Genomic DNA, 14,132 nt, shown 5'->3' with positions numbered 1-14,132 from the left:
TGTGCTTTAAAAGGTGAGTTTTGCCGCTGATCGATGCTCTCCACGAAAAGAGGTCCGTATGTGTGCGAGCAATTTCATTCTCATTTACAGATTTGCTTGTGTGGACTCACCTGTTTCTTACCCTTATGATGAGCGAGCTATTTAAATGTCAATGGAAGTGCAATAGAACATTGGAATTTCAAAAGCTGACATTTGAACTGAAGCGTATGTGTTGGCGATGGCATTAATGCTGTTGTTATTGTTTTCACTGTTGTTGTTGTTGTTGTCGTTTTCAAAAGCATCATGAATGACACCCTAACACGCCATTAACATCTGGAACATATTTCTGTATCAGTATGAGTGTAAAGGTCTCACACACACCTCCATGCATTCATATTCTCCAAGTTACACCCAATACCCTGGTGGAAAGACCAGATTCAGGCTTCCCAAATACGAGTAATATGAATTACCATGCTGGTCAATAGTCCCAAAAAATTGCAGCTCTGTCATCATTTATTTACCCTCATGTTGTTCCAAATTTTGACTTTCTTCTATGGAACATAGAAGAAAAAAATGTGAAAGTGCCATAAAAAGAATTAATACGACTAATGCACTATATTTCATATGGCTTCTGGTGATACAGATTGAAGACATTATTCACTGATAATTTTATCTTCCATTGAGCTTTTAACCACTGCAAACAAATAATTTAGGTGAACTTGAAAGCATGTAAATTCTCTAGTGTCCTTTAAAACAAATACAATATCTGTCTGAAATTATAATTTATGTGTGAATCAGACATCATTATTAGGGCAGTTGTTAAGATTTCCAGCAAAATTTTCAAATAAAGTTTTGGTCTGTGTCTTTAGCTATCATATGATCGCGTGGCTTCAAATTTTTGAAATATAGAGCCGTACGTTGTATAGACCACTTGTAAGACTTTTTTTTTTTTTTTTTAGCAAGATATTCAGTTATACAGTTTTGGAATGACATGAATGGTAAATTATGACAGACTTCTCATTTTTGGGGGGTAAACAAAGCATTATGCTGGTCTGTTTAACAGGATATGTATCCAGAATTGCTATTCAGTAACCTGCCGTACCTGTCACACCCCTAACATTCACATCCATTCTCATACTTTTATTTGTTCTCTCTTTTACTTTCTGCTTCTGTCTTTTATGACCATGTTCATCATCCCCTCATCCATTACATGCCTCTCTTGTTCTTCTCTCCCTCCTGCAGTGTGGCCGGGATGCAGAGAACTTTGACCGCTTTTTCACCCGCCATCCACCGGTTCTCACCCCTCCAGACCAGGAGGTCATCATGAACCTCGACCAAGACGAGTTTGAGGGCTTTTCCTTCATAAACCCAGAATACCTTGCCATGGAAGCCCAGAGTTAAGGGCGACCCCCAAAACTAACCCAACCCTCCATCAAACCCCCTCTTCATCAAACCTCCTCATGTTTATGTACCATACACTCCGTGAAACGGCCACGTGTATGTATATAAACAGCCATGCATCGAAACTAAACCATCTATATACATATGCATGCGAAACTTCAATATCTGTAGATTAGCCTAAAGGTGGCTGCGGCTTTCACAGCATCCCATTGAATGTATCCAGGCTGGAGGAACATTTGAATCTAAAGGCCTTTGTCTTTATTCTATTTGTACTCTACAGTTTTCCTGAATGTGGCGTGTATTGCATAGCTCTCTTCTAACCTACCCTCAGATGTGTCTGTTGCAGCACCGTAGGTGTTCAGATTCAGCCATTTGCACTATGGGTGCATGAATCACATACGAGATGCATAATGGCTAGCCTCGCTCTCCTTATCCAGTCTGTGACAGTGATACTTTGCTTGTTTCAAAAAGAATGCAAAGTCAAAAGGTTTTTGCATGATGATTTAGTTTTGCCTGAACTTTTATGATACATATGACGTTAGTTTCCTCTATAGTGCACCCCAATCTCTGACTTGCATTGTACAGACTAGTAGATAACAGAAATTTACCAAACCTTTTTTCTTTTCTTTTTTTAAGCATGAGTAAAATACTTTTTTAGGATGCCTGTACCCTGTTTGCGTGTATGTACAGGCCAGTAGAGCTTTATGGATGTGCCTGATTGTGGTAGTGATCTGCTTTTTTGCCTGATCATCTCACACCATCAGAAAACACTCACCCTTGTACAGGAAGCATGACTCCTGTGATGGTTCCCGTTGGCTCTTCCTTGTTTAACACTTGACTTCTGCTTAAAGGTCAGCCGGATTTTATCGAGAGGTATTTGACAGGCATATTAAATATCAACTACCTCCTGCTAGAGACAATTACAGATTGAGGTAGGATGAGAGAACAAGTGCTAATATCAGAAAAGAACTAGTGCTGTAGCCAATAACTTTTAAAAGACCCATCGGCCGTATATTGCTGACCCCTAGGTTAGATATGAATGTTTTTAATGGGTACGATCTAGAATCTCCAAAAACCATTTTTCAACATCATTGGGGTTTACAATGACAAAAGGATGAGTAGTCAGCCATGGGTAATATTTAAAATGATACCCTGGATTTCATTGAAGAGCTTGTGTATGAGCAAATTAGTCTAGTTGGGACGCATTGATATAGCTTTGTTTCGCTTGAACGATTCCATCTTGAAGCTTGTCAATAGAGACCCGCCGCGTGATAATATGCTGAAACTTGGTATGTGAAAACACTGAAGGAATACCACAACAGTTGCGTGCAACATAATATTGAGCATCAAAGACAAAGTTGAGAAGAACAGGATATAAAGACGCCGAATAATTTGCAGCACCATTAAACAGAGTAGCTTTGAAAATAAAACATTTTGAGCGTGTAAACATTGCTCATAAGCACCAACAATAGGGGTCCGATGAAGCTATCTGACATTGTGTTAATGGGTCCAACGGGGGCTGGTCAGCGTTTTAATACAGTGCCCTAATTTAGCATGGTGACTGCTCAGATACGACAGTTGGTCTAGAAACACGAGCACTGTTCATGTCAGCGGTAACAGCAGCAAAGTCCCTGTGTGGAACAGATACCGTATCACTAAATGGAACTGGAAAGGCCACAAGAGCCACACATCCACAGAAATGGGTCAGATCCTCTCAGACATCAGAGTTCCCTGAGCGGTTATCCGTGCTGACTAGCGGCCAGTGGCTTTTATTGGAAACCACTGGGGCTTCATATCATATCTTCATCATAGGATTTCAGGGAAGGGATAATCTCTCTAAAATGGTTTCTCACATGAGAAGGTTTCCAGATAATGTTGTAGAAAATGGTCTTTTGTGGGATAAGATACTTTTGTTTAAAACATAAACAAAGGACAACAACAACAAAAAAAAGTGCATTTGTCATTACTGCCAAACAATACAGCGAGCAGTGCAGCGTAGGACTTTGATATTTTTTTAAGTGTCTTAAAATAAGCAAATAAAATGTATAAAATGTGTCAAATGTTATTAAATGTTATGAATTCTATGTGGTCAGTATTGTAGATAAAAAATAAAATAAAAAGGGGGGATTTTTTTTGTGTTTTCTATACCATAACATGTGCATAGACTAAAGAAGCTTTGTGCATGCATTACTGAGAACTGATTCAGCTTAATAGACATATAAGACGAGTGTTTTAGCGAGTGTACTTGACCTTTCTGTGTGCTTTGCTTCATACATCCTCAATGCTTTTCTTGTGCCAAAGTATTTTCCACAAACAAAACGCAAGTATACATTGAAATAAAACTGAAACATCAATAGCCATTGTTTGGTTTTGCGTTGTTTCCCTCATTGCAATTTTGAGTGTGTAGCCTATAACCTTGAAATGACACTGTGCCTGTAAATATGACCTCTGGAAACACAAATGACTGTTTTCCGTTCTAAGACCCCGATGTGACATTTTATTCTATCACATAAAGCATTATTTGTATGTGTTTCTGAACTGCTTGGCAGAGAAAGTCTTGTCAGTTTGCTCGGAGCATCGCTGTATAAAACCAACTTGGACGGTATGCAGCATGTGCCCACGCTAAGCTCTGCATATTTCATGCCTGCCACTTAACATGAGAACATTTCATCCTGTTCCACCACCATTCAGCCAATGACATATGGAAAGAACATACATAGGGGTGGTTGAAAACTAGAGAGACGCTTTATATGCCATATTAATCATGCTGCAAATTTGTATTGTGAATATTGGTGCTGTTGTTGGTGCTGCCAACAACATACAGTATAATGTGGCCTGCTTGCATAAATGCCACCATAAAAACCAGCATGGGGGTCCTAGAGATCTTTCAAACTTGCTGTTTATACATATATGCGGTACACAGTTGAGTCTGGCGCTCCACATAAGAGTGTTAATTAATTCTGAATGTCGCAGCCTCAAATTAAATGAGTTGGTTAGCACGAAGTGTGTGCGGCTTATCAGCTGAAAACAGGTCAGCGTTTGATACTGCTGTTCTCTTCTTGCGCTGACATCAGCTCGGCGCTAATCCGCTCCTTTATAGAAAGCTCTGTGCCTTAGTATCGCACGAAATTACAGAATCACGATTGGAATTAAAGCCTGGCAAAATGAGCACCTTGGATTTGGGGAGGGGAGGGGAGGGGGGGGGGGGGGTTGTCTCTCGTCTTTTCTCTCCTTCCCAAGAGAATTTTTTTTTTTATTATCTTTCCCTTCGGGGCTTTTGGTACAGCATGCATCTTGAACCCTATCTTTGCTATATATCTGTATGAAACCACGGGCGATAAATTCAGATCTGCTGAAGTACAAACGTCTCATCCTGGTATTCTCAATGTGCCGACGTCCCTTGTTCTGCTGTCATCCACCACTATCTTATATGTCCACGAGCATCATAGCCTGTTTATGGGAACTGAACTGCTCAGTGTGCCCGTGCTAATCTCATCTTGTCAAACAGACCTGTATCTAATCAACACAGAATGGCACTGGCCTGCATCAGCATGGCAAGCTAGCATGGATGTTCCTGTCAACTGAGACCATTTTGGACCATCATTCATCTCTAATTAGAGTCATTTATCATTTAGTGACGGTTCAGGATATCAAATATTTTGTTGGATGTTCTTTTTATGCTTTTTGATCTGTTATATCCATTCTGATGTTTACAATTTACAGCATTTTTTTCAGTTCCTGGTACCCAGTGCTACACCCATGCTAACAAAACACAAAGGTCATTTGCCAATTTAGGTATCTAAACGTGGATGCATGAGTTTTGTTATCTGTATATTATCTGTATATAACACTTTTACATGGATCATTACAACAGTAATTCTACTATTTTATTTTATCATCTATCGAATAATTAAATCTCAAGGTTATGTTGGATGGTTAGAATTAAAACTAGCCATTCAGAATCAAGCCTGCATTGACCCCCCCAGTCCTGAGGTTTCCATGCCAATGCCCAGTGCCATTTACCTTTGAACTGTTTGGCTCTTGAGAGCTCAGGTAATCTAGTGGCCATCACTCTGGAGTTGTGGCTTGTGTGCTTCGCTGTGCTGTGGTGTGCTTGAACCAGCAAATGGACATAAGGTAGGAAATGTGCTTCTGTTGTTGTATTATATCTCTTCCTCCTGTCCACTGTATTCTTCCTGTCTGGAGCTGTTTTTATCCATGTGTAAGGTGCCAGGAGATCTCAAAAGCTCTTCTGGACTGTCTCTCTTCCAGTTTTCTCTTGTTTGATGTGATCTGCATACCAATATTTGCAGTCATATGTATTCTCTGCGTCTGTGATCCTGGTTGTTTGTAAATCCTTTTTGCTGTGCTTTGACGGCACTCTCATCCCTCTCTCTGTCTTCCTCACCTAAAAGCGACTTGTCCCTGTTCTTTGTCATTTTAAAGTGCTACTGTATGTTCAATGCCTTGAAAAAAGAGATAACACTGCTTTGTCATTGTTGGTTTGTTGTCTTCAAATGTACTGAATATTTGCTTTAAAACTGAGCGCCATGCTACCTTTAAAATATTTTGCACTTCCCACAATTCCCTCAGGCCCACCATTGACCAGAAAGCTGAATTATTTAGGTGGAAATAAGAAATGAATAGCATTGTTTTTCCAAGACAGGCATATTTTTTTTTTTTTTTTAAGTATAACAGGATATTTGACAGGAAAAATGGTGGAATAGCAGCATTATAGCCCCTTTTACACAGCAATCCCAGTAAATTACCATACAATTATCAGTATGACTTTACCAGTAAATACACAAATATGCTGTCCACACAAGCAATGGTGTTCTGGCTTTTTACTGGTAAGAGACCATTCACACATCAGTACCAAAAATACCAGTAAATTCAGGCGTTAGGGAATGATCAAACAGAACGCGCTTTTGCTCTTAAAAACACGAGACGCACATAATAGTATCCAAATGCAGAGGCACAATGCTGATGAATCTGTCATGCTGTCTCCAGCGTGACACGTTAAAAAAACTGTGAGATGTGGCGCAATGGTCAAAGATGATCATCTAGCTCATATTTAAATAGAAAAACAGTTAAAAAGCTTACTGTACACAGAGCGGAGAACTTTGATTGGCCCAAAGCAGACTTTTTACATCAGCGCGTTCATACTGGTAATCTTCATTCTGCGTTCACACAGAGCACATTACCGGTAATTTACTGGTAATGTTACAACTTCCTTGTTAGTAAATTGCCAGAACCAATTTACCAGTATTTTTGAAAAGGTCACACATGATATCTTACCGGTAATTTACAGGTAAAGACTGTATGTGTGAAAGGGGCTTGTAGTATTGACAAAAAAGGAGTGTCGTTTCAGAATAAGAGCTTTAATAAATCACCATTACAAAGATTTTTAAAAAAAATCTGAATAACGTGTACTGATGCATCAATCAAAATACAACCAGGATCATACACTAACTAGGGTCATGTTGACTTAAGGAAGCCACGTTTCTGCCTCAGAGTAATTAAAATAGACAGAGAAAAATAAAAATAGAAAAACTTAATTCCGAGTAAAAAACAGAATGACTAAGCGAAATTGTACTTGCAGTGTTGTGCAAGTCAAAGTGAAACATCTACTGTATAATATAACATCTATAAAGTGATCTATAATATAGACAATATATCTATAATCTGTCTATAGAGACATAGAGACCAAATCCGTTAACATTGCCATATTCAATAACATGCTAAAACTATTTCTGAGAGTTGTCATGGTTGAAATATCTCCATGAAAAGTCTTTAATTAATTAATGATAATGAAAATAGTTAATGATTTTGCACATTATTCTAATTTTACATAGTGTATTTCAATCATTTTATAGCTGTGAATGGCATTTTAAAGGGATCACCTGATAAACAACCATGTTAAAGGGATAGTTCACCCAAAAATTTAAATTCTGTCAGTAATTACTCACCCTCGTGTTGTTCCAAACTCGTAAGACCTTCGTTCATCTTCGGAACACAAATTAAGATATTTTTGGTGAAATCCGATGGCTCAGGGGGAGCTCCATTGACAGCTATTTAATTAACACTTTGAAGGCCTAGAAAGGAAGGAAAGACATGGTTAAAATAGTCCATGTGACTACAGTGGTTCAACTTTAATTTTATGAAGCGACGAGAATACTTGTCATTTGTCAGAACGCCAGCTCCTGCGTCATCACCACGCGCCGTGGTGCTCTCGTGAACGTGTAGGAGACTGATACGGAAGAGAAGAAATTGTTGAATAAAGTTGTTATTGTTGGCGCACAAAAATATTCTCGTCGCACAAAAAAAGTATAATTTGTGTTCCGAAGATGATCTTACGGTTTTGGAACGACATGAGGGTGAGTAATTAATGACAGAATAAACATTTTTAGGTGAACTATCCCTTTAATTACTCAAATTTTCAGGGGTTTCTTTGTGAAGACTTGTGAAAACAATTTTTTGATAAATAACGGATAAAAAGTGGCAGAAAATAATAACTTTTATCATTTTGAAGGCGTAATTATGAGAAATAGACACATCTGTAAGATATGAAGTCAAAATTACAATAGTGAGACATGAAGGCATGAGAAACAGCCACAATAGTCAGATGTAACAATGCAATTATGAGAACAAAAATACCAATTGTGAGTTATAAAGTTGCAAGTACAGTATGAGACAGTCACATTTACTATTATTTATTTATTAGGGTTTTTTTTGTTTTGTTTTTTTTATATTTTACTCTGAGGAAGAAACCAGCTTGCATATTGACTCATTGGACACAATAATGTAATGGCGTTCATTCAGGAATATGTTTTTTTTTTTTTTTTACTATAATTTGAGATGAAAGCCCCACTACCCTCTATCAAACATATTTCTACAAGACAACATAGCTTAGCACTTTGAGTGAATTTGTGCATTGAAACGTTTTGCAGTATTTGCGTTGCCGAAGCTTCTTGCTCCACTGATGCTCAGCATATTGAGCGCGGCCCTCCCCCCACGCCAGCGTTTCCTTTGCCTTCATGGATTTACATTGCCAAGCAGTGCATTAACAATGTCTAGCCCCAGAGAAGGCCCAGTCCTCTCTCCTTCACTCTGTTTTTTTCTCTCCATCCCCTCCATCTTTCCCACTCTCTCACACCTTCTGTCACATTCCCTCTATCCCTTTCTAGCTTAGTCTAACCCACCTTGCCCCCACATCCCCCTCCCCCTTTCTTTCTTTCATTTACTCTGTCTTCTTTCCCTCTCCATCCTCCCACTCAGTATGTGTTTGAATGTGTGTGTGTGTGTGTGTGTGTGTGTGTGTGTGTGTGTGTGTGTGTGTCCTCTGAGCCAGGCTGGCTCTTCCCTCGGGCACGCTGGCACACAAGGCCACAGCAGCAGTAGGAGAGGAATTCTCCCAGTAAGAACAGGCCTGTGGGCCTAACAAACCGTCTGCCCCTTTCATTTAGACTCCTCTCGCAGAGAGAGGCAGAGGGATATGGAGTAAAAGAGAAAAGCCAGCCGTGCCTACGCTTTAGCATTTCATAAAAGAAACAGTACCGCACAGTGTGTCAATGCAGCGAGCGTCTGCCACAGCAGATCTGGATGGGGACTGTCAGTGAGATATGAGTCTCATCAGTGGCCTGGGCGTCTTTTTAAGTGCTTGTGTGTTATAGTGTCTTCTCCTGAAGTGGAATCCCTTCTTCTTCGGCACACACTTCTTCTTCAGCCTTTAACACAGCTGGGCTTCTGCCTAGAGTCGGTTTTCCATCAGCTTCCAATTTAATGTGGATAATTGTGGATTTTCAAGGGACGGTTCACCCAGAAATTAACATTCTGTCATTATTTACTCATCCTCATTTTGATCCAAAGCTCTATGCTGTTTTTTCATACTAAATATTTATATACTTTATAAATTTTTTAAAACATTTTTTGAAAGAAAGCAATACTTTTACTCAGCAAGGACACATGAAACTGATTCCTATTTCAAATATGCATTTCTTTTGTTCATTAGAATAAAGAATCTTTGAATCGAGAATCCTTGAAAAAATGTTTCACGGTTTTCACATTTTTCAAGAAACTTGAAGTGAAGTGGTTGATTATGATTTAAAAAATTTTACTTTAAGTAGTGTGTAATGTTGCTGTTTGAGCATAAACAACATCTGCAAAGTCACGTTGCTCAAAGTTCAAAGCAAAGGGAGATCATTTCTTTTAAAGAAATTGCTTTTTAAGGACTACAACAAACGGCTGGTAGGGACTACACGACATTCCTCCAGGGTTAGTGACATCACAAACCCTAAAATGTACATAAACCCTGTCCCCGGGAACGCGATTTATAGATTATCATGACAGAATGTGCTAATCAATGACTAGAAGATACCTACACATAAGCTACATAAATTCATCAACTAACCATTCAGAAATGTTGTCTACATGTTGTCACTTACTCTTGAGTCTCTCCATCTTTGTCTGACTCTGGTTTGAACATAAAAGGCTAAAAGTTTTTGAAAATTTCAGGACACAAGCTGTTGTAGTTCCGCCCCCTGTGCTGGGAGCAGCAGCTCATTTGCATTTAAAGGGACAGACACAAAAAACGATGCGTTTTTGCTCACCCTCAAAAAGTGACAATTTTAACATGCTATATAAAAATATCTGTGGGGTATTTTGAGCTAAAACTTCACATACACACTCTGGGGACATCAGAGACTTATTTCAATCTTGTGAAAAGGGCATTATACCACCCCTAGCAAATCAGCATATTATAATGATTTCTGAAGGTTAACATGACAAACATTATTGCTGTTTTTACTGTTTTTGATTAAATAAATGCAACTTTGGTGAGCAAAAGAGACCTCTTTCGCTTAGCAACTGTAAACTTTGGAGTAGATTTATTTTGCCATACACCAGTTTGTAGTGACCATGTGCTGTTAAGCTTAAAAATGTTAACACAAAAAAAAGTCACACAATAACAATAATGACGGTTGATGTTACTGATATCCAACCTGCAGCATAGGCATCACATTTGATTTGTGATCAAGATACAGAAGATTTTCACAGAATCAAAACTTCAATTTCCATCAGTGCATCGAGCAAACCTATTAGACTTTGAAAACATGAGTCATATTTCTTTTATAGTGCTTTTTTTTTTTTTTCTGAGTTAAGATTCCACAAAAATGTCTTCCTTTGTGTTTCACTGGAACAAAAATAAAAGTATACAGGTTTGGAACAACATGAGGTTGAGTGTATAATGACAGAACTGAGATTTTTGAGTGAACTATCCTTTTAAGAGCTGAGGATTTTGAAGGTATATATTATTTTCTAAATAGAGCTAACACGCGTTTCCTTTCTCTTTTTTCTAGCGAAACAGCCGAGATACCTGCAACTTTGACCGAGAGTTCACTAAAATGGCTGTGGAGCTCACGCCCACCGACAAGCTGTTTATCATGAATCTGGACCAGGACGAGTTCCTGGGGTTCTCCTACACCAACCCGGAGTATGTCATTCCCACTCAGGGTTAATCGAGCATACGCACCAGAGACTGCTGGCCATGTATCTCTGTCTGCCTGTATGTGTGTGACATGTATGCTCAGGGTCGTGAAAGCTCACTCATATTACTGTAACAGGATTTTACCAAAGGGCTCAGGTTGACCATCTCAGTATATAGCTGTGCGGTATTCAGACAAGTTCCCATGAAGCCAGAATTCAACTAATCTGTCTCACCATAAGTCAACCGTTTCCCTCTTCCTTTCACACTTTCAGGGGAGCCGGTAGCCCCGCAGCTTTGCGAGATTGCATTCTGTGTTGGTGTTTATACAATGGTAAACGCGGCCTATGCAACAAACGAGGAACAAACACGACTAACCCCGAGTGAGCAATTTGAAAAACAACAATGCCGCCTTCAATTATTTATTTGCGGTTCATTATTTTTCCCCCTGTTTGGTCTCTATTTGAGCTGAGCTAATGTTTAATTCACTGGCTTAAACCCATTATATCAAAATATTATTACCTTTCACACATGACTTGAGCCGGCGATCCCATGCAGCCTCTGCAAAGTGCTGAATCCTGGCAGAAGTGTCAAGAAAGAGAAAACATGAACAAGAAAGACAAAGATATCAAGATGGTTGCAAAGTGAAAATGTCATTATCATTCATAAAACACTTTATTTCAGGAAGGATTCATATTACTGGGTTTGGGGAGAGTGACGATTTGTAAAGCTACTAGTTCATATTTCAGTATCCTTGAGGACAAGGATTAGAAATAGCCGGATATATCAAACGCAGTCGACGCCGTCTTGCAATACAGAATTCAAATAGCTGTGTATCTATGCACCTTGTAGGAAACACAATGTGCCATTTTTCAAAGGACGTCATCATCCTTGTGATTTCAAATGCTTAATTTGCATGATTGCAATAGTTTGTTTATCCTCTAGGCATAATACTTTTGGATATATCTATCATTCAGGCGAAAAGACTCATACTTGCAAAAATCATACTTGCATTTCCGAACACTTGGTCTAGATCAGTCGTGTATAGCAATGTGATTCAAGTCCGCCACCTATGTGCACTGATGACTCATAGGCTTTGTGTATATAATGTAACTAAGCACTTTCTGAAAGGACATGTAGGCCTATTTCTTAGCTACCTTCTCGTTCATTTAAAAGATAAAGGCATTCCGTTGATAAGGTTTTGCATGTTTGGATTTATTATCATTACACATTAATGGCTTATAATTTGTCCCATGCATCATCTTCAGGGTTTTTTTTATTTGATTTTTTTTAAGTATGTAAACATATTCATTTGTCTAAAATGTACTTGATGAAACCTCTAATGAAAATGACTTTGAGATTATATACACATAAATCGATAGGGTTCTCACTCTTGAATAAGCGGAGCTGGATTGATCTGTTCTGCCCGCTCTTGTACAGATCCTCACCTCTTTAGTGCTGTGTGTGTAGCGGTGCCGTCTCTGTGAGGTGAATAGTTGCAGTGTTTTGATTGGGCTAAGTGATAGCCTTCATTTTATACTCACTGTGTGGCTGCCCGGTTGCGCTATCCCATAATGCACCCGTAATGCAAACCCGTTCGCTCCGTAGAAAGTTAAGCCGCCGCGTATCGATCGGGCAATTATCAAAAAGAGAAATAAAAAGCATATATCAGTTGACACCGTGGAGCGTGAGGTGAACGCGAAGTGATTTAGAGGTAAACTTTCGCAGGCTTAAAGGCACAGAGTGTCCTCTTAATTGCCAGCCGAATAGTTTATGACTCCGAGGTCAGCTCCAGGGATCAGGGATAAAGGATAAAGGATGCGAGGTCTCGGAAGCCACAAACACATAGATACTGAGTGAGATGCAAGGTAAATCATTAAAGTTATAACTTATTGATGTACTTATGAGAGAATATGTAATATGTTCTATTTATAATACAGATATTCAGTGTAAAACTGCTTTTGTCTGGTTTCTGTGTGGATGATATGTGTGTGCATGTGTGTTGACTACAACAGTCTTTCGAATTGTTGTAGTCTGAGGATGTGTTTATCATTTCCTTATATCTATGATAATATTTTTCCTAATATTTAGTGATAAATTTTATGTAATATCCAATGGGTTTTCTTGTATTATATTATTAAATACTATATAATCAAAATAACATTAAAACAAATTCAACATTCAATAGGCTATATATTTATAACGTAGCCTATTGAATGCTATATTTAAACAATGTTTTTCTCTTAGATTAGATTATATAAGAAGTGGGTTCCTCAAAACATTTCTAATCTAATATTAAATCTTCTAATATTGCACATCTAACATTGAATATTGTACATCAAGTTGCTCATTCTGGTGGTCATTTAATGTTTTTTTGTTTTCTCTGTATTTCCTTCATATTTATAATCATGAAGTTTCTGAACATCAGACCAGAGATATTTTGTAAATATTGTACATAACACACACTCTCACACACACACACACACACACACACACACACACACACACACACACACACACACACACACACACACACACACACACACAATTTAAGTCTATCTTTGGTTTTGTGGTTTTAAAGATGAAAAAAATAAATTATCATCACTTTGTTTCTTTTTTTTCTTTTTTTTTGAAGAAAAACTTTTTTCCTTGTAGCTTAAAAGGTGAATATAATTGTTTGACCATTTTTCTTACATATTATAATAACAGATTATAAGTAATTTGCACTTTAGCATTTCACATCTAGTTTATTGAATAAAATACACAATTTTCTTGTAAAGGTTGGCTTCAATGTGGAGTCACATCTAAACTGACCCTGCAAATTAAAAACAGCACTGTGTGTGTGTGTGTGTGTATGTTTACTGCACTTGAGGGATTAATATTTGGGTGACTCAGAGAAACATACAGTATTTTCAGGCATGTGAGACGCTGCAGCCCCTGTGAGTGTTTTGCTAAGCACAAGATGCTATCTGCCAAAGAAATGTCCCATCTTATCAGCTGCAGAAATTCATGTTTGGGAAATGAGACGACGCGACTGGAGTCATGGGCAATCTGCAGACGCAAATTATTCCCCTGGCCTGCCGTCACTCAGAGCTGACTCCCACATGATTTGATCTTTCAAGAAGATCTCCCTCGCCCGAGTCCAGCACTCCAGACCTGGGACAAAACAAAACGGTATAAACAAAAATGAGAACAATTACCCAAAATCCTCCTCTTCCTGTCAGAATCATCATAATGCTAGTGTGTGTGTGTGTGTGTGTGTGTGTGCGCG

The 14,132-nt window shown here is 38.5% G+C and overlaps 1 protein-coding gene across 2 annotated transcripts in view; it reads left to right on the top strand.

The window, feature by feature from the left end:
* The window catches only part of prkcbb (protein kinase C, beta b), a 132,213-nt gene extending 119,402 nt beyond the window's left edge, over nucleotides 1-12,811 (top strand). Inside the window, exon 17 of one of the 2 annotated variants that reach the window (XM_084434652.1) lies at nucleotides 10,737-12,811. In XM_084434652.1, the coding sequence (XP_084290778.1) occupies nucleotides 10,737-10,895 (159 nt within the window). In that variant the 3' untranslated portion in view covers nucleotides 10,896-12,811. Of the gene's footprint in view, nucleotides 1-1,221; nucleotides 3,741-10,736 lie in introns of those variants that run through there. The other variant, XM_084434651.1, reaches the window with a different exon arrangement.
* Nucleotides 12,812-14,132: the final 1,321 nt, after the last annotated feature.

The sequence above is a fragment of the Rutilus rutilus genome, assembly GCF_951802725.1.
Source record: "Rutilus rutilus genome assembly, chromosome: 1".
NCBI classification, from domain to species: Eukaryota; Metazoa; Chordata; class Actinopteri; order Cypriniformes; family Leuciscidae; genus Rutilus; species Rutilus rutilus.
This window is presented reverse-complemented; position numbering and strand designations above follow the sequence as displayed.